This window comes from Carassius auratus, linkage group LG28B, assembly GCF_003368295.1.
Source record: "Carassius auratus strain Wakin linkage group LG28B, ASM336829v1, whole genome shotgun sequence".
Classification (NCBI taxonomy): domain Eukaryota; kingdom Metazoa; phylum Chordata; class Actinopteri; order Cypriniformes; family Cyprinidae; genus Carassius; species Carassius auratus.
In genome coordinates, this window is record NC_039293.1 from 4,923,839 (window position 1) to 4,944,670 (window position 20,832).

General features: G+C 35.9%; 1 protein-coding gene across 2 annotated transcripts; it reads left to right on the forward strand.

The window, feature by feature from the left end:
- The first annotated feature begins 5,344 nt into the window (after positions 1 to 5,344).
- On the forward strand, positions 5,345 to 20,700 carry LOC113067833 (monocyte to macrophage differentiation factor-like). Of its 2 annotated transcripts, none has more exons than XM_026240310.1 (7): positions 5,345 to 5,473; positions 13,158 to 13,239; positions 13,350 to 13,510; positions 14,090 to 14,164; positions 14,382 to 14,483; positions 15,600 to 15,669; positions 18,758 to 20,700. In XM_026240310.1, exons 1-7 carry the CDS (start codon positions 5,445 to 5,447, stop codon positions 18,959 to 18,961), a joined length of 723 nt encoding a protein of 240 aa, XP_026096095.1. In that variant the 5' UTR covers positions 5,345 to 5,444; the 3' UTR covers positions 18,962 to 20,700. The 2 variants fall into 2 exon arrangements, with proteins under 2 accessions (XP_026096095.1, XP_026096096.1); XM_026240311.1 differs by lacking the exon at positions 5,345 to 5,473 and adding an exon at positions 11,038 to 11,378.
- Positions 20,701 to 20,832: the final 132 nt, after the last annotated feature.

The following is a 20,832-nucleotide window of genomic DNA, read 5'->3' on the forward strand; positions in this document are numbered from 1 at the left end:
TGTTGTTGTAATTTGTATTTGTATTTAGATTGCTCCTGCTGACTTGAGCCAACCATTATTTTCTCCTCTCTATGTCAGCGGGGAAGCCATACATTCGCACACCTTTCTCTGACTGAGTGGAGCATCCCCATGCAGCACAGTAAACCACGGTGGAGACTATGCAAGGACAACATGAAAGAAAGGACACATACAAAATGCTTGTCATGCTATTAAATTTATTAGAAATGTATTCATGAATTGCTGTAAATAGTTAATTGTATAATTACAATTTAAAATAACTGTTTTCTATTTTAAAATGGAATATACTCCTGTGATGCCAACCTGAATTTTCAGCATCATTTTGAATGGCAGTGTACATGTTTATATACGAGCATGCTTAAGTTGTTTTAAACCTGAATATATTGTGTACATGAATAAGTATTGTAAGAATTATACTAGATATAATAGGTATATTATTTATAATACATAATTATATTACTATATGTAATTGTAAGAATTATAAACAGTAAGCTTCATTTTACATTTATTTAACATGCTAATTACTGCTGGTAACAGTTAATTGACCCATAGTGCGGTGCGAGCTGAAAATCACCTGTTACCAGCCTGTCTCTGTACTACCTGAAAGTCATCGATATGACATGAGTTAACATTAGATCAGTGAAAAAATGGACAATATGTAACGTAAAAAGGCAACAGCAACCCGTGTTTATAAAACTTAACGTTAGCCTGAAATACGTTTTTAAAATAACGGTAATTGAACACTAATCCTCAAATATTACCCGATTTGATATTTTAAAAACAACATCGCTAACTACATACTCCTGCTACATACATATGTCAGTGTGTTGTATAAACATATAAAATAAATGCATTTATTGACTCCTTATTACCAGAAATCGCCGTTCTGTCACTCTACTCTATCAGTTTGAATGGCCGCCAATGCACTTCCTGGAACTATTTGAAGTCTACACGAATCACGTGACAACCAAACATTTCGAACTTCCGTTGTCGCAACTCTCTCTCTATATGGCTCTGGTAGTACCCAAGACATTATACACATTTGTGTCCTCATAAACCATACACAAACACAAACAAACCTCTGCAAACTGCTTCTCTCCTACAGCCATGCCAGTCTCTCAGCACAGGAAAAACACTCAAAAGAGCTCTTTTTAATTCAGAAGTTCACACAACATACAGTTCATTTGGAGATCTCTGCCAGTTCATGTAAACTGAACAGGGCTGCGTTTCCCAAAGGGTTGAAACCAATGGAGCTTCGATCAGCGTAGGCCTACAACGCTCTTGGGAAACACAGAACAAAACTTTACAAGCAAACTGTAGCTCTGCTTGTGCTTTTTCTTCCAACAAAGCTTCCAAATTATAGTTTATTGGCTCTTAATGAGTGTGAAATTGGATTAAGCTACAAAATTTCAGTCTGGCAAACCCCTGATATGAGTCTCCTTGGTTTATCATAGCAATTACCAAATGTCCTCCTACGCAAACCATAAACTGCTGCCAAAGGCATTGAGAAAGTCTGTTTTTGACCTCGGTTGATGGACTTCAGGGAAATAAAATGCTTTGTAAGGGTTTCAAGACTCTTCCACACGATTCATGTCAACGTTCCTCACGCGTTGCTCTCTAGGGAGAAACAGCATCAAGCCACAGCGTGTAGCGACGCCACATGCATTGCTAGTCAGATATTGCAATACACTGTTCAGTTTTAGTGATTATTGCACATATCTTACCATATCATTTCATGCTATAATTATTTTATGCTAATAAAATTGTGAAATGATCCAATGTGACAGGGTCAATCGAACTAGAATAAACCATTCTTTGGCAAATCACATAACAACCGTTCAAAGCACTCCAATTTGACTGACTCATTGAAAAGAATCAACGAATGAACCATTCTTTTGGAAATCACAAAGTGATTCGTTCAGACCACTTTGCATGTAGATTCAATTCTATAATTAATAAGTGTAAAATTGCAAAACTATTCCTAATCGGCTGTTTTGCAAATCGATTTGATCGATTCATTAAAAAGAGAAGATTAGAAAGAATGACTCTTTTGCGATTCACAAAACACCATTCAGTTGGTGAAATGAATTAACCAATCCATAGAAAAGAGTCGACTTTTGCGATTCACAAAACAACCAGATTGCTTTGATAGTGAGAGTGACGTGACGTACTGGTCTGCCAAGTATGGTGACCCATACTCAGAATTCATGCTCTGCATTTAACCCGCATCCAAAGTGCACACACACACAGCAGTGAACACACACACACACACACACACACACCCGGAGCAGTGGGCAGCCATTTATGCTGCGGCACCCAGGGAGCAGTTCGGGGTTTGGTGCCTTGCTCAAGGGCAACTAAGTCATGTTATTGCCAGCCCGAGACTAAAACCCACAACCCTAGGGTTAAGAGTCAAACTCTCTAACCCCTAGGCCACAACGTCCCCCTTTTCAGTCTAATTTGACTAATTAATTGAAAATAATTCAGACTGCTTTGCAAACCAATTCTATTGTTAAACTTTATTTTTGTGAAAACAATTCCGGGAATTTCAAGAGAGGAAAGCTGTATTTGCCACCAGAGTAAACGTGCAGTGGCACAGGGACGCGGGAACAGGAATAAACGTGACAAACATCAGGAAGCAGAACTGTGGGGATTGACGTGGAAGACAGGGCGGCTTGTTTACGCATGTCAGTCAAAAATAAAGTCTGAATTCTGACGTTATCAAAACCTGATCCTGGAACAGGGAGGTGAAGCACTCGCTGTCTCTCTTTCTGGACAGCTTGGCACCACAGACAGGACAGACTCCACCCGCACCTCTGCAAAAAACTGCTCATTCCTGCTTATTCATTACATAAATGTCTGATTCGCTGAAAAACAGCTTGTGATTTCAAAATGTAGCGGTGCCGCCGTGTCTCTGAGATTTCACTTATCATTTTGATAATGTCAGCAGAGTAAATGAAGGCAACAATCTGTTCTTCAGGCAGAGAGCCATCAGAGCTCCTCTCATTATTAACAGTCATTACTATTATTGCTCATATTAGTGTTAGTGATGTGATTAAACCTCTAGCATTTAAGTATTAAAGTATTAAAATCTCATGCTCATCCATCATCTAAAAATTTTTTATTTCAGAATGTTTCATTTCATGAACTCATTGTACTTTCATTGCAAATCATATAAGAGCGTAATTCTGTTTTAGAAGCACAGGCACGTGTATCTTCTTCAAAATTGAAGTGGGTGAAAGTTGAGGTGTTCTTAAAGATTGAGGCCTGTATTATTCAGCCCTGAGCTCTTCTGCCCTCTGCTGCTTCAGAAGAGACTTTGTACTAAACATGAACTGAATAGACCTGCTGTCATGAATGTGTGAATTATTCATATCCAGAATATACATTTCATGGATATGTTCTAATTTGCACTCATGCATTCTATTGCTCTCTGTCGGATTTAAAATCAGATTTCGCTATGCTAAAATACCTTGCATTACCAATGCATTTCGCACCATTAATGCCCTATTTATTTCCCCCTGGATTCATTAGGAATGAGGGACTTTAACTGAATGATATTACTAAATTGTTTTCAACTGTGTATTTTTTAATTAATTAATATACATAATGATTTCTGGAGCATTTAGTTGCATTTTAGTTTATGCTGAATTTTCCCATTTATTGACTGATTAATTGGTGCATTGGTGCATTTTAGAGTCTTCAGTTGCATTGTAGTTTAGGTTCAGTTTTTCTATTTCTATCAGTTTTTTCTGTCTTTTTTTTGTTCTTTTTTTTTTTAAGCTGAGAATGGTAACATTGTCTCCAGTGGTGGTGTGTGTCTCTCTGTTGTGTGTGTGATAGATTTAGAGTGAATGCTGCTAAAACAGATGGTTCAATCCCTCCTCACAATCAAGATTAGGATTACGCAGGAGCCCTGCACTGTGTTACACACACACACACAATCAGTGCATGTGTCTTAAAGAAATGAAACACAGAAAACAATAGAGGCACTGCCTCATCTCCATCTAAACCAATAACTTTAACCTAGATTTCAGACTAATGCACTAATGTTTTGCTGGAGTTGCTAGAAAACCAATGATGAAGGCTCCATGCATTTATATGTGTGCATATGCATACAGTGATTTTACTGCATGCATGAAGAGATTTATGTACAAAATACACCCAGTTTTTTTTACTTTCTTTTCATCCATGATTCCTAAGAAAATAAAACATACCGTATCACATTTCCACAGAAATACGAAGCAGCAAAACTGTTTTCAACATCGATAATAATAATGTTTCTTGAGCAGCAAATCAGAATTTTTTCTATGTTCATTGAATTTTTTCATTGTTCGATGTAACACTGAAGTCTGGAGTAATGATGCTGAAAATTCTGCTTTACATCACCTAAATAAATTACATTTTACAATACATTCACATCAGAAATAGTTATTTGAAATTGTAATATATTTTAAAATTTTTACTGTATTTTTGGGATCTAAACTATCACAAAAATTAGGCCCAATGTATCTACACGGAGCTACTGTAGTGTCTTTAAATGCTACTGATTTCTTCAACCTGTCTTGTTACTGAATAAGATTTTTATTGTCAAGATTTCTATATTATTGTCATATATGCATTAACAACACTTATATTCAGTGTGTCATTGTGCACAGTTTTAACTTTGTCCTAATATGCAACTCATCTGAAAATGCTTTGGCAGTACAAATGTGTTTGTGATGCCAATAAAATGCATTAAAACTAAACGAAGCTAGAGATTTAAGCCGCAAATGCTCTGGCGATACAGATGTACGATTATTAGTCATGCCAATAAACCACATTTAACTGAACTGAGAGGCAGTCAGACAGACACTCAGTGGAGGAGAAAGAGAGAGAGACAGAACGAGAGAGAGATTTGTGTCAGCTAATCCCTCACAGGTCTGTATGTCCTGAGATAGACGGCTGGGCATACGTCTCAGTCATTCACCGTCCCACCGCCACCATGAGCTTCATCGCCGATGATGTGGAGATAGACCCGGTCACCCTCAACCTCATCATCCTGATCGCCAGCTATGTCATCCTCCTCCTCGTCTTCCTCATCTCCTGCATCCTCTATGACTGCCAGGGCAAGGACCCCACCAAGGAGTACGCACCCGACCCCATGCCCAACGTCAACCCCACTCCCATCCGGCTGGTGGTCATGCAGAATTCACCCGCCAACGCCAGGTGGGACCAGAACAAGATGGTGACCACTTACGAACCTCTGGGCACCGAGAAAAAGAGTACTTTGGTCTGACAGGCTGGAAGAAGGACTGATAACAGCTGCTCAAAGGCACACATTATCTTTTCTATCTACTGTACATACTCAAAAGTACTCTATGTCTCATTTAATAACTTGTGTACGACGTCGTGTAGAACTTCTAACTTCTGTGCAAGATTGAATCATGTCGGGATCGGATTATGAGAAGAAACGGTGAGTCTTTCATATCTCTTGTTTCTTCTGCAGTATTGAGATTCAACAGAGAATGAATAGAGGCTTGTTCTGGTTCTCTGGGAGAACAAACTCCGTAATGTTCTAAAATAGATTCTAAAATGGTCCATTCTAAAATTATTAATAAATTGTCAAACTGTGCTCAGATTAAGGCCTACAGAAAAGTATGCGATTAAAAACTGATTATTCCAGGATTTGATGATTTGAACATTAAGTTTGTGGATCGTTAAAAAAAGGCAGCTGTGGTTACAAGTATTTTACTGTTAAAAATACTGTAGCAGCACTTAAGGTTTTACGGGGATTGTACTTAAATTTGTGGTAAATAAATTGAATTTAGAGAATTGCAGGGAGTTTAGGATTTTTTACTGTAAATTATAAGATGATGGTTCGCATTTACTTCCAAAGTCTGTACATTTAACAGTATTTTTACTGTAAAGGTACTTAATAGGTCCCCTCGTCTAAAAGGTATTTTCTCACAATTTTCATTAACATTTTTTTAGAAGTCATATAAATTTTAGGACAAAACATTCTTAAAGTAATATGCATGGAATGTTCTTTTAAATTTATTGGAATTACAGTAAAAATCGGTAGCTTTGGTTTCCAGAATTTTACTGTTAAAAATAATCTTAGGTTTTACTGCATTAAATTTGCAGTGAATAAGTCTCATGCAGGGCATTTTTGTAACATTCAAATTACATTCTAAATACAACAATGAAACTTGAAATTTGTATGTTCTTAAAAAATGAATGTAATAACGTTATAATTTGGGTGAAAATATAGTTAAACGATTTTTCATAATCTTTAAATAACATTCTAATCACAACAATTTAACCAGACATTTTAACATTAGAATTGCCTATTAATAAATACAAGTTCAAATAACTTTACAGTGAAAATAACATTAGCAGAACACTGTAAAATCATATAAATAACAGGAAAACAGGACATTTTAACATTTCTTTGAATAGTAAAAAAAGGTCAAATAACATTATATTTTATGTGAAAAAAATGTAGTAGAATTGTAAGAAATATTTTTATAAACATGACAAGAACACTGGACAATTCAGCATTTTATCAACACCAATGCTCCCACAATTTTTTTATAACCTAAATTTATTACCTGGTCCGTTAAGGGGACTTGCCATTAGCCAATTAGCAGGTGTTTACCATTGCATCTTAAAATCTTTTACTTTAAAATTTCAAACATTTTGGGCTAACTATTGACTGTTGCCGGAGAAAGATCTGAGACAGAACTGATGCTTAAATGTGATGTAATAGAATGTAAATAGTGATGTAAAGAGCTTTTTCTGTACCCCTAGATCCATGAATCAGTGAAACAGATGTCAGGTGTTTCTGTGAAGTGTCCGCAGAGCCGCTGATTGGTTTTTAAACAGTTGTCCAAGACAACATACCGCATCTATTCTGAGTTGACGTGTCACACACACTGATCTCATTGGCCTGTGGATTAGATTATCCATCAGAAAAACCACGGCTGAAGTTTTTGTTTGGGTGTGTGTCTGCAGTACAGTGAGGGTTTAAATCACTGTTTTGTCACAGAGGTCTTGACCCCATTAGCTGCTGAGCTTTACGTCATGCTACTTCGTACTTACTAGCTATTTTTACAATTCAGTTTCCCTGAGTGAGAAACTTAAAAAAATAAAATAAATACAGGACATTTACAGTACATTATATATACCTTACCCAGAATGATCCTGTAAAATGAATTTAAGAGCTGCAACTCATTTTGATAACTATTTCATCTGATTGTTTGTTTGATTTATTGAAAATAAACGAGAAACATTTTATGTTTTTAATGAAAATCAATTAATTCTGTCTTGTCCTATGAGCAAATATAAGGCTATAAATGAATCAAAATATGAACATATGCTACATAATATATGCAAAAATATAATATAATTAAAAATTATAATACTGAAAGTAATAATGTATGATAAATTATAATATAATTCTATCAAAATAAATATTTACTAATAATATATACTAATCATTTTTGTTTTTTCAATTAGATTAGTTGCCTAATTAATTTATGATTTTTTTTTTTCGGTTGTAAAAATGCACTTTAGAAGTTCAAAGGGTCAGTAAGAAATTGTGATTGATAAGTAAAATGTTTTCAAAGAAATATGAAGCAGCACAACTATTTTCAACACTGATAATGATCAGAAATGTTTCTTGAGAAGCAACTCTTCATATCAGTATGATTTCTGAATGATCATGTGACACTGAAGACTGAAGTAATGATGCTGAAAATACAGCTTTGATCACAGCAATAAATTATAAAAAATAGCATAAACTGTTAATCTAAATTGTAATAATATTTCACTATAACCATTTCACTATACCACTTTTTTTTTTTTTTTAATAAATGAAACCTTGGTGAGCAAAATAAACTTTCTTCAAAAATGTTACAAAATCTTACTGATCCCAAACTTTTGAACAGTAGTGTATTGACTGTTATGGAAACTATGCATACATTATTTAAACAGAGCATCATAAAAATGCTTGCCAGCTCACAGCGCTGGTGATTAGATAAATTAGATAAATGTTATCATTGTCGAACCATCATTAACACACACACACACTCATCTGTTTCAAAGGTTGAGTGACTCATAGTAAATATTTAACATAAAGATAACAGAAGACAGCGCTGTGTCACACTAACACACGAACGAAGAGACACATATACTTTCAGTTTCATTTCCATTATGAAAATTACCCATCAAGCTATTTAATGGGGTCTTTAAAGGGGTCATATGATGCGATTTCAATTTTTCCTTTCTCTTTGGAGTGCTACAAGCTGTTGGTGCATAAAGAAGATCTGTAAAGTTGCAAAGACTAAAGTCTCAAATCCGAAGAGATATTCATTATTTTATAACATCATTTGACCCCTTTAATGAAGACCCTTCTGAAATACAAACTTTTAGCATTAGCTCTGTTAGCTAGAAAAGAGTTTTAATTGGTGTTAATGCAAGAGAACAACATTTCTTACATCTCCACTGGGATAAACGCATGCATCCGGGACAAATATCCGTAACAGAAACATGGCCAGGGGAGCAGGTTTGATCCGGGCCGGTCCTGAGAGGCTCTGTGAGGAGACAGACGATTCTGGGAGCTCGGCCTGTGTCTGGGGCAGGGTGTTTGTCCCTGCTCTCTGGGATATTATTTCAGCTTTCTCCTCTCAGGTGGCCCATTTTGTTACGTCACCCCGGTTCCTACTCTCTTACAGTCCATGAAAGAGTAATGAGAGATGTTTCCCCCTGGGTGTAATTTCATTTTCAAATCCCTCCAGACTTTTACCTTGAGACAAAGTGAAAAATGTTGTTCGTTTGGCGACCTGGATCTATGGATGGTCTTTTTATAATAAAAACATTAGGCTAGCCTAGGTTACCGTTAGCTTTTCAGTTGATCTATGATTTTAACTGGAATATATTACATATTTTGGATGTGTGTTTGGGTTCATGGGGGTAAGTGATTAGGGACAAAATTTTCATTTCGGGTTGGAGTATCCCTTTAATGTTTTCAGATTGAACAGAAGATTTGAATGTAGAGAAATACGTCATGAAAGATTACAAGAAGGAAGAGAAGGATCAGCTTTCCTGTTAGTGTCTTAGTGTAATTCCCCAGTTTATTTAGCCCTCTCAGCTTCCTCTTGCTGCACTGCACTCTCTCTAGCAGCAAGGGTTTGCTGGTTTCTGAGAGCTGGGCTGCGTTGAGAGTGCAAATCATTGCAGTAACCAAGAAGGATCTTAAGGACCTTATCTTGGTTATCGTGCATTTATCTGAGACTGAAGCACATATTGTCAATCCGCTCTAAAAGCAATTGGGTTGGTGCCATTTAAACTCATATTGCACTCTATCTTGTCCTGCAACTAAAAATCACAGGTCCTGTGATGGTTTTATAGGACTTATTAAAAAAACAATTTCTGTAATGTTTTTTGGTTTGTTTTATTATTTGGTGCATGTGGTTGCACTTCTCAGTTCTATTTCTGGTGCACTGTGGGATGCAACAGTTAAACAAGAACCAACCGTTGTGAGGAAGTGATTTAAGCCTCCGTCTGAATGGTGTAAAGGTCAAGAACATTTGCTCATAATCCCATTAAATCATGAAAATGCTGTAAACTGTGTTCATTTTTTCATTCTTCTTTGTTATACAAATGCTAAGAAGAATTGAATGATTTTAATGTTGTGAAGATGTGTGTGTGTATGTGTGTGTGATTCACATAAACAAGAATGCATGTTTTCTTGAAAGATTTAAAGAAATTTCCAATTTCCAGTGTTGAATGTTCCAACTTAGACATAATGTTTTCATAACTTGATGCGAACAAGCGAAATGTTCTTAAAAAAATTTTTTTCTTAGCTTGGTAGTACCGTACTTTGTAATAAGATGACCTGGCAAAAGGTCTGAGACAATTAGACACAGTCAGAAAGCTAAACCTGTCTGTAGTGCAGTTAATAGATCTTTTAACTATCAACACTATACTGAATGAGTACCATATTTTTTATTTTATTTTAACGAAGTATTTGAGTGGTATATAAGGAGAACAATGTTTTATTCTTGCACCAATGAAAAACCAATTTGACAGTTTCTCCGAAAACAAGAAACATTTAGTAAAACTCTCAAAACAAGAAAATTTATTTTCTTTTCTCAGTGATGCTGTGATGTTTTTTTTCCTGGAAAACAAGACAAAATGTAGGGACACACGACACAGACGTCTTCTCAATTCAGTTAACAGCCTTACATAAATGTTGGGTGACATCTAATGCCATTGGTGCTGGTTTATGTAATGTTGCTTCTGGTCACAGAGTCCATAAGCCACGGTGGCTCTTCACCCAAACACGCTGTTTCACATTAATATTGTGCAAGTTTGCCTTCAGAATAGTTGCAACATGCAGGTCGGGACACTAATGCGTTAAGTGTATGTGTGTTCATACACAGAAGAAGTGCCAGTCCAACCGGACGAATATTCCTGCATCCTGAGGGAAATCTCAGTACAAAACAGGAGCACAAGTGCACAATTAGCTACACGACAACACTTGGTATCCGAAAAATATCACATGATACAGATAAGAGCAGCAGCATATCACCTGGTAAAACCACATACTTTGGAAATGTATGAACACATTTCCATATAACATGGTATTTACATGTATCTCCATGGTATTTGAAATACCTGAAAGTATAATTTGACACCAAAGCTGTAAAAGATTACATTATGCATATACCACGGTATTTACATATTGCTCCGAGGTCATTTAAAGAGTGTACATGTCCAAAAGCATGGTAGATTTTATTTTTAGAAATTAGGAAATGAGTAGTGTGTTGCTCACGGCATTAGGTTTAGGTTACTGTAACACAATCGTCCTTTTCGGTGTCACTTTTGATTAGGACACGATTCAAAAAGGTATGGCAACTCTCTCCACCATAAGCCCCGCCCTCTATTCTTGCGTCAAACAAAGCGATATCATTCCTGCTGATGATTGGTCGAACGCATCGACCGGCTCACGCCGATCGCGCTCCCATTGGCGGAAGGACCCGTCAATCATGTGTGCCTAAAAAATGCTTAAAATGTACGACACCGGCTTTCGATTTGACACAGAAAGAGGGATAAATGCAGAGAAAGAGAGCGGAATCGTACGCGAGGTGAAATGATGCGACAAAACGCCGTTTTATGAATGATTTGGGGTGTATTCGAGCAGTTATGGTGCCACGGACGCGTTTCGTTTCGATCTGGGATTGATTTTTGTGAATGGAGATTTCGTCGTAGGCCACGGACATCTGAATCAATTTCATTATCTGATTGATTTACTGATCTCAGATCTGTTTTTATTTGAGATTTCGCGAGATGAAGAGAGTTAATAGTTTCCAGAGGTGAGTACTGATCAGTTAACGTGTCCGACTAACATTACGTGCTTTTCTGATTATTAATGCATCTCTGTTGTTGCTTGTTAATTTGTTTGTTGTTCATATATGCAGTCTGTTCAGAAATCAGATATTGAATGGATCATGCATCTTCAAGCTGTATCCAGAGAGCAGATCGTGCATCTTTATTGATTCTGTGCTGTTCTGAGATCAGGCCGTTCACTGACATACAGACACATCCTGATGTGATGCTTTTATTTTAATGCATGATGTTTATTAATGTATTCAGTTCATGCATAGAAAGCAGGGTGTTTTTTTTACTGACTCTATATTCTGTATTAAGAGATCAGACTGTATTTATTGTGGTCTGAACATGTATTTTACAGTTCAAATCAAGCCAATACGGTTTTTTTTTTTATTGATTTTCTATTTGGAGATAAAACCATGCATAGATTACAGATTATGTGTTTTTGTTGACAGTATATTGCATAATCACAGATCAGACTATAAACTCTATTCTTGATGCAGAAATCGGACCACAAGCAGGGATAAAGTTCATCTTGCAGTATTAACATTATTATTTGTTATTCTCTTGTAGCTGCATGCTTTATTTATGAACCAGAACACACATTGAGTTTAAAGCATGCTCTGTGGTCTGATCAGGCCAGTAAAAATGCACTGTTTAGAAATGAGACGTTGCATTGACATAAGATTGTCTCCGTATTCTCTACACTGACTCTTCGACTCGTTTCTGCAGTCTGATTGTGGTTTTCTGCTCTCCAAACATCAGCAGTGTCAGAATTGGTCCGCATGGGTGTAGGGACGCAGGGAGCGGGGAATGCAGCATGGATATGGATGCGTGTGTGTTTTTAATGAGCATGCACCACTGCATCACACACCACGTTTGACATCACTGCTGCATCCTCGAGGAGTTTCAGACTTAAACAAACAAACAAACAAAGACCTGAGAAAACAGAACATGTGCACTGCACATGAGTCACACTGCAGATTATGAGGCTAGTGGCCGTTTACTGATGGGGTGAAAGATATGAGAGAAAAAAAAAAAGTCACAGGGTGTTGTCTATGCACAAAAAAAATGCATATGTTAGAAAAAAAATAAAATAAATAAAGAAATATATATATATATATATATTAGATTCATTCAGACGCATAAATGTCTCTTGGGGTTTAATTGAGTTTCATTTTTAATTTTTTATTATGTAGAAATGTTGTAGTGTGTATTTTGGAAACATTTGGATGCATTTGTTTTTCATGATGATAAAAATATTTTGATTGCAAGACTTTTGCATATACTTATATATTCTTTAGAAGATTATGTAAACATTCTTGGTCACTACATAATTTATGTCCATCTGAAATATTATCATAATGGTGTTTATTATCATTAATAAAGTATTAATATTCTCAATTAGTGTATATATATATATATATATATATATATATATATATATATAATTTATTTATTTTTCATTTTAATTTTAGCTACAGTTTTAATATAGTTGTGTTTGTTTTATTATTTTTAAATATGAGTTTATTTTTATTATTTCATCAGCTTTATTTGAGTTATTTTCAGTTTTGGTAATTTGGGAAACTAACTGGAATATTTACGTTAAGGATTATAAAACCATTTTAAATTATTTATTTTTCTTTTCATTTTTTTTCTTTATTTCTAAATAATTTCAGTTAAGGAAAACAACACCTCTTCCGAACATATGTCAGATGAAAGTGGTGTTATTAAATATGAATGCGTGGTTTGTTGTGTTTCAGGTTTATGAACACCCGAGCCGCTGTGAACTGCCGTTACCAGCCCACATGTTACGAGCACGCAGCCAACTGCTACACCCATGCGGTAACGAACATGCATTCCTTCTTCAATAGAGCTCAACAGATCCAGCTCAGTGCTTGTCTGGAGTGTCATGTGACTCAGTGCTTATTTCCTCCTCAAACTCTGGCCTGTAGCTGCTGATTGTGCCGGCGTTCGTGGGCATGGCTCTGTTACACCGGCTGTCTGATGACCGCTGGGAGCGGTTCACGGCCTGGGTGTACGGCATGGGTCTGATCGCTCTGTTCCTCGTCTCCACCGTCTTTCACATCATTTCCTGGAAAAAGAGCCACTTGAGGTATGATCGCACAGCATCACGGTGAAGAACGGTGGGAGTAACAAGCACGTTTAGATGCAAGACTTAATCACCTCAGTTATTGTTTCATGTGGATCACTGCTTAATGATCCATTGCTTAACATTTACACATCCAAGATGCAGGTGAGCTTGTTTCTTCATCAGATTTGGAGAAATTTAGCTTTACATCAGTTGTTCAGCAGTGGATGCTCTGCAGTGGATGGGTGCCGTCAGAATGAGAGTCCAAACAGCTGATAAAAACATTTACTGATGGACTGGAGTGGTGTGGATTATTGTGATGTTTTTATCAGCTGTTTGGACTCTCATTCCGACGGCACCCATTCACTACAGAGCATCCTTTGCTGAGCAAGTGATATAACGCTCCATTTCTCCAAATCTGATGAAGAAACAAACTCATCTACATCTTGGATGACCTGAGGGTGAGCACATTTTCAATCAGCTATTCACTAGTTGTGCACTTTGATCAACTTTAACATGCTTCAGAATCAGATATCTTGGTGCACATGGTACACAAACTCACAGTTCACATGAATATTGTCTCCTGTGTGCTTTCTTCCTCAGGACCATGGAGCACTGCTTCCACATGTGTGACAGAGTCGTCATATACTTCTTTATCGCTGCCTCTTATACACCATGGTATGTTTTCTTGATTTATTGCTTTTGCATTTAGATTTCAAAAGTTAAATACATCTAAAAAAAACCTACTAGCTTCATAATTAAATGGCCATGTTTTTATGTGTGTGTGTGTGTTTTTTTCGTTTGGTCACTTTACTCTGCGGGTGTGAACGATTCAGTGTGTTTCAGCAGTAAAGTGAAACTCTGTGAGCACTAATGAGGGAGTGTTTTCCCGCAGGCTCAATCTCCGGGAGCTCGGGCCGCTCGCCGCTCACATGCGCTGGTTTGTGTGGCTGATGGCGGCCGCTGGGACCATCTATGTGTTCAACTACCATGAGAAGTATGTTTGACGTCACCACCATGTCTGTAGATGTCAGGGGATGCCAGATGCATGAGATCTTTATTATGCTAAATTGATAATAGACACACAGTGTTCGGTTATATGGTGTTGAATGTGCATTACATTGCTTGTGATTATTGGTAGAGTATCCACAAACATGTAGAGTACAGTGAGGACACGTACAGTTCAATACATATAATTTTAAAATATTAAAATTATGCATTTTATTATTTATCAATTATTATTATTGTTGTTAAAATTAGGAGCAAGATTGATAATCAGTATGCACAGTGTTTAAATTATTAATATTATATTTTTTTTTTTTTAATGTACAACTTGGCCAGTAAATAAACAAAATAGTAAATATTTAATGTTATGATTTGTAGCATTTATAAATTATTAATGCAATCATAAGTTATTATTGTTATTATTTATATAACATCACCACCAACTATTATTATTATTATTATTATTATTATTATTATTTGTATAACACCACCACCACTAACAACAACAATTATTATAATTTATACACAAAAACAATTATTATTATTATTATTATTATTATTATAATTATTATTACTTTAACAACAACAATTATTATTATTATTATTATTATTATTATTTTTATAACACCAACAACAACAAAAAAATATTATTTTAATTTATACAACAACAGCTATTATTATTGTTTATTTAACAACAACAACAACAATTATTATTGTTATTTATATAGAAAAAACATTATTATTATTATTATTTATACAATAATTACAACAATTATTATTATTATTATTATTATTATTATTATTATTATTATTATATAAAATATTTACAAAATACTTTAAAGTGTTATTTGCAATATTGGTTTACACATCCTTCAAGAAAATCTATAAAGAATATACAAATCTGTATACAAATATATAGCATTTTTTATTTAAAGGTTTATTGCAGATAAATAATTTCTTAAATCGTATGTGGGTTCAGCACAACAGAATGGGCAATTAAACATGCACAAAATAGAGGATGAAATAAATGAACAATATTTACCTCTGTAGTAATTCCCCTCGAGTGAGAGAGGTGTGTAATTGTCATGGTGTGTTTGTGTTTGTGCAGGTATAAGTTAGTGGAGCTGGCCTTCTACCTGACCATGGGCTTCTTTCCTGCGCTGGTGGTGACATCAATGGTGAGTCTATGAGCTCGTCTTAATCTGATCTTTGTGCTTCTAAAGGCCAAGCGCTAATTAGCAGACCCCATAATTAACCCGACTATTTAAAGCTGCTGTGGGAGGAGTCATTACAGAGGACGGAGAAAGCCTTAACAAAAGCCTTACAAATGACTTCAGAAGTAATTCTGTGTTATAGATTTGAAGAAAACTAAATGTTTATTGTGAAACAAGAAATGTCCAACCTGCCCTTGAATGTTATTCCCCTGAAGGAAATCTGATCAGCTTCACCTTTGACCCAGTTTTTGATTCGTCAGGCTTTCACGTTAACCTGTCACACCTGAAATGTTCACTGTGGGATTTCCACAATTCAGAATCAAACACAACAGCATCTGAATTGAGTCACTGACACACCGGATCAGAAGTGAATAAAAACTTTACCACATGGACAATCCATGTGAATCTCCCAAAAAACTTCCAGGTCATAGTTTACCCTAAAATCACATTTCAAAAAAACATTTCAATATTTAATGAAGTGAACTTATATAGATATAGATATAGATATAGATATTTCATATATGCAATTATATATTATTATTATTATTATATATTATTATATATTTATAGATATGTTAGGCTAGTTTAATATAATGCACTTTATATTGTTTTTTTTTTCTTTTCATGTAATCCCAGTCATTTTTAATGTATTATTTATAAAAAAATATTTTTTTTAATTGTTCTAAAATATGTATTTATTTATTTTTAAAATATTTTTTTCTTGAGTTAATGAAATTACCTAGAATAAAATAAGGTTAATGAGTTAATTATTATTATTTATTTACTTATTTATTTTTCTGCTGTATTACCAACAATATTAATATTAAAATATATTATAATGATACATTCATATGATTCATATATCAATTTTCATTATTATTTACTTATTTTTCTTTTGACTTCTGGATGAAATATGATCCAGGCATAGTTTGACAGCTTTTGTGAGACTCACCCTTACATACACAGTGTAAATACAGCACATGTGTGCAGTGTGTATTGCACAATACAGTAAAGACTTGGGTTCGGTGGAGTGAGCAAACAGAGACGCTTTGAAATTCAATCACTATTGATAACCTTTGCTTTGGGTTTGTATGATGTTCGAGTCAGAGACAGCAGAAGATCGGTGTTCATTACATACAAAATACAGCAAGTGTCTCATGTACATCATGTTTTCACAGACACTGCCGCCACCTTGTGGTTAGGAGCAGTAGCTACACTTGCTTGAAAAAATCCAAGGGCACCAAATAAAACTCCCTGCATTCAAAGCTCAACATTTCCTTTGGCTTTTGGATTATTGCAATAAAATAAACTCTGTGACCAACAAAGATTTTGTCTCTTCAGTGTGATGATGTTTAATGTCCTTAATGACCTCTGTAGTCCCATTTGGACACTTGTTAGCACCTGCCTTTTTCAAGACGAGTTTCAGAAAAAAAAATCGCAGGGATCCATCTTGCTAGTGTATTTTTATTTATATATATAAAAACAATTTTTTTGTAGAATAAAAAATGAGAATATATTGATCTTACCCCCCAGCTTAACCCTGAACTTAACCTGTGTTAACCACAGACCCTGTTTCAGGCAATAAATCAAATAAAAGCAACAACAACAACAACAAAAGTGAACCTGTCTCAAGGTGTTGGCCTCCAAAAATATTTAATTCTTGCAGCACTCTATATGCAACACCATCAAAACATTGTTAAATTACCTTTTACACATCTGAAATTAAAATATAGTAGATGACACTCTTAAAAATAAAAGTTCTTTAATGTCATTGATGGTTCTATAGCCCTATTCGGACGGGACTAGTTTTACAGGGGGTCGTTAGAGAAATCTGCGTTTCACAGACGTACTTGGTGATTTTAATCCCGTCCGAATCTGCCATGTCTGTGTTTTTCTCACACAACCTCTGTGATAATTCCAGAGCAAATTACCTACTGTTTTTCAGCAAACTCAGTGATCCTCTGAGAAAACTAATCCAGTCCGAATGCGAATGTCTGTGATTGCCCGTGATATTTTATTTCACAACGCGTTTCCATGTGTGTTTTGGCCAACGTGAATTACCGCGCGGATGTTTGATATATTTGCTTAGTGGCAAATAAATAATAATAAAAAATAATACAAATAATAAAATCAAGAGCAAGATCGCGTAAACTGTTAATACCGGCTATTGTAATATCAGCATCAGGTAAGATTACTCACGCTCATTTATTTACTCCGTTACATAATGTTTTAATAACATTTAATAAAAAAAAAGGAAAACAAGTTAATCTAAAGGAACCACACATTAACATGGTTTTGCTATACTAGCCATTTAGTATTTATTGTTTAATAATACTAATGGCAATCATTCTGAATGAATGCAATGCACGCATACAGAGCGCGTGATCTCTGTGACGCCCAGATGCACAAATCAGACCCTCCCACCTCTGTAATAAACACGGAGATGTTAGTCCCGTCCCAATTGATACATGAAAATTACAGACGTCAGGTGGTAAGAATCGAAACTCAAACGTAGTTTAGAAAACTAGTCCCGTCCGAATAGTGCTTATGTAGAACTTTTTGTTGTAGAATAAAATGTATTTTTTTTTAGAAAATGTAAATAACCTGAACTTAACCTGAGTTTAACCTAAACCTAACCTGAGTTTAGCCTGAACCTAACCTGAGTTTAGCCTGAACCTAACCTGAGTTTAGCCTGAACCTAACCTGAGTTTAACCTAAACTTTACCTAAACTTAACCTTAACCTGAATTTAACCCAAACTTAACCTTGAACTTGACACACATGGTTCCATGAAGGACCTTTAACAATATTTCAATTTTCCATGATAAAGGACCTATTGTGCAGTGTTCCACACTAAGATAAAATGCTCCTTTTAGGAACTGACCACTGAAAGGTACTTTGTGGAACCAAATATGGTTATTCTGTGGCATCAGTGTTCTTTTCTGGAACATTTTAGTTTCATGGATTTTTACCTGGTTGTCAAACATGTCATAACACACTTTTATTCGCTGATTTTCATGTCAGTAACTGTGTCTGGTTCTGGTTTTGATCAGAGTAACACAGACGGGCTGTACGAGCTGGCGTTCGGAGGCGTGGTCTACTGCCTGGGTGTCGTCTTCTTCAAATCAGACGGTGTGATACCGTTCGCTCACGCCATCTGGCACGTGTTCGTGGCTCTTGCTGCTGCCATCCATTACTACGCCATCTGGAAGTACCTGTACCGCAGTTCCTCGCTGGAGGACATCAGGGATGCTTGAGCTTCCTCCTCCATCACCAAAACATCACAACACCAACGGTTACCAGTACGACCATGCAATGTTTACGGTTTTCTATCCAACTGGGATCAGTGAAGTGTGTGTGTGTGTGTGTGTGTGTGTCACAGTACTGGATGCACATTTACCACAGTTGCAACAAGACGGCAATGTTTGTGTTTTTCCATTTTCATCAGTATTATGTAAATACATTCCACTAAAAGCAGATGAATTGTGATTCTTTTGGATATTTAATTATGTTTCCGTGCATTCAGTCACACACACTCACACACACACACACACACTCAGTAGCATTTTCTTATCATCTGTAGTGAATTACTTTTCTTGTGTGACTTTCTGTATCAAATCTGCATTTTTGCATCTCAACTAACTGGGTTTTTACTTCAAACGTACGGCTAGTTATTTTCTACAAAGCGCTGGGGGTTTTCTACCCTCCTTCCCCTGAGTTTCTGCTCTCTCAGCAGGATTTGAAAGCGTTGCACAGAGCTTTTTTTTCTATGCGGCACTTTTCTAACAGGAAGAACCACTTCTCTTTGATACTCCATTTGTAGGCTGATGGCAGATAGAAACGATGTTGAATGCTTCTCTGCACAACCAGGTTTATGGGATGTTTTATCTCACCGCCTCAACCACCTTAAAGACACTTTGTGAAGTTTCTGAAAGTTGGCACAATATTTGATGGGTTTGTGATTCAGAAGTGTTGGCCAATGACATGTGAATGACATCCTAGAATAACATCCTGTGTCTGTTGTGATGAATCTGACAAAAACGGCTCATATTTCACCCCCAAATCTTGAAAACTTGAATTGCAAACAAAAAAACAAAAAAAAGTAGTTTAATCTGTAAAATTGCATTGCAAGAAACTAAAGCATACTGTTTTTTAGGACCATTATTTGTATTTTTTATTATAATTTTTTTTTTGATTTGACGTGAAATATGACTCTCCAATGTTTTCTACAGATTAATGAGATGTACTTCGATATCGACCGTGCAATATGGGCAAACTAAACGTTTCTGAACTAATGCTCTCTGTCTGCCGTGATATCTCTTGCTAAATGGCGGCAGCATTCGCTCCTCTTCCCATCATGCACATGACGACCTGACAGCAGCAGGATCATCTTTCATCATTCCCTGGTTTCTGTCGTGTTTCTGCGATGCGACACTGTGAATGCGTTCGTCTTGGATCGCAGTTTGACTGTGCAGATCTGTTGAAGCACTGATCTGAAAGAGATTCAGGAAACTTCGCAGCTTCTCGCTAGTGAAGTGTTTTTCACACAAAGGCTGAAGCTCTTGTTTTGTGCTGGTCTATGAACATCTTCTCCTGTTGTGTCGGAATATCCATAATTACTTGTTCATCCTGTAATGATGTTAAAGTGAAAGATTTTTTTTGCAGGTTAATTATTATTTTTTTTGTAATTGGGTCATGCAGAGTTTGATTATGATTTGGGGATGTTTGATCAGATGTGTTAGGACTGCATGAACGGAGTCATTTTGACCACCTCTTCTTCTCTGGGACAGACTTTTGTAAAAATCTTTCTACATCCTGTTTTGGCACATAATTCTGCTCTGGCCTTCTCAAAACCAACCACAAAACCTCTTCTAACGCTTCTGATGTCCTCATCACACATCATTCTAGTGTTTCGGTGCTGGTGTTACTATAAAGACTACATGTGTCCAATAATGAACAAGTTTCTAAAGTTAATAAACACGAGCTGTAACTCTCATGCATGTGTGTCTGTGATCATTTCATCTGGAATATGAAGAATTAGCACTTCTATTAATTCATTAATCTCAATGTTCTCATGCTATTGTTAACATTATATTATCTAAATGCATTGTGTTAATGTTGTAAAATG

Excerpts from the sequence above, each read along its gene's own strand:
- LOC113067833 (XM_026240310.1), top strand. The coding sequence starts at position 5,445 with ATGTCGGGATCGGATTATGAGAAGAAACG. Across the intron at positions 13,511-14,089 it reads TGGAAAAAGAGCCACTTGAG|GACCATGGAGCACTGCTTCC; the intron begins GTATGATCGCAC and ends TTTCTTCCTCAG. Across the intron at positions 14,165-14,381 it reads GCTGCCTCTTATACACCATG|GCTCAATCTCCGGGAGCTCG; the intron begins GTATGTTTTCTT and ends GTTTTCCCGCAG.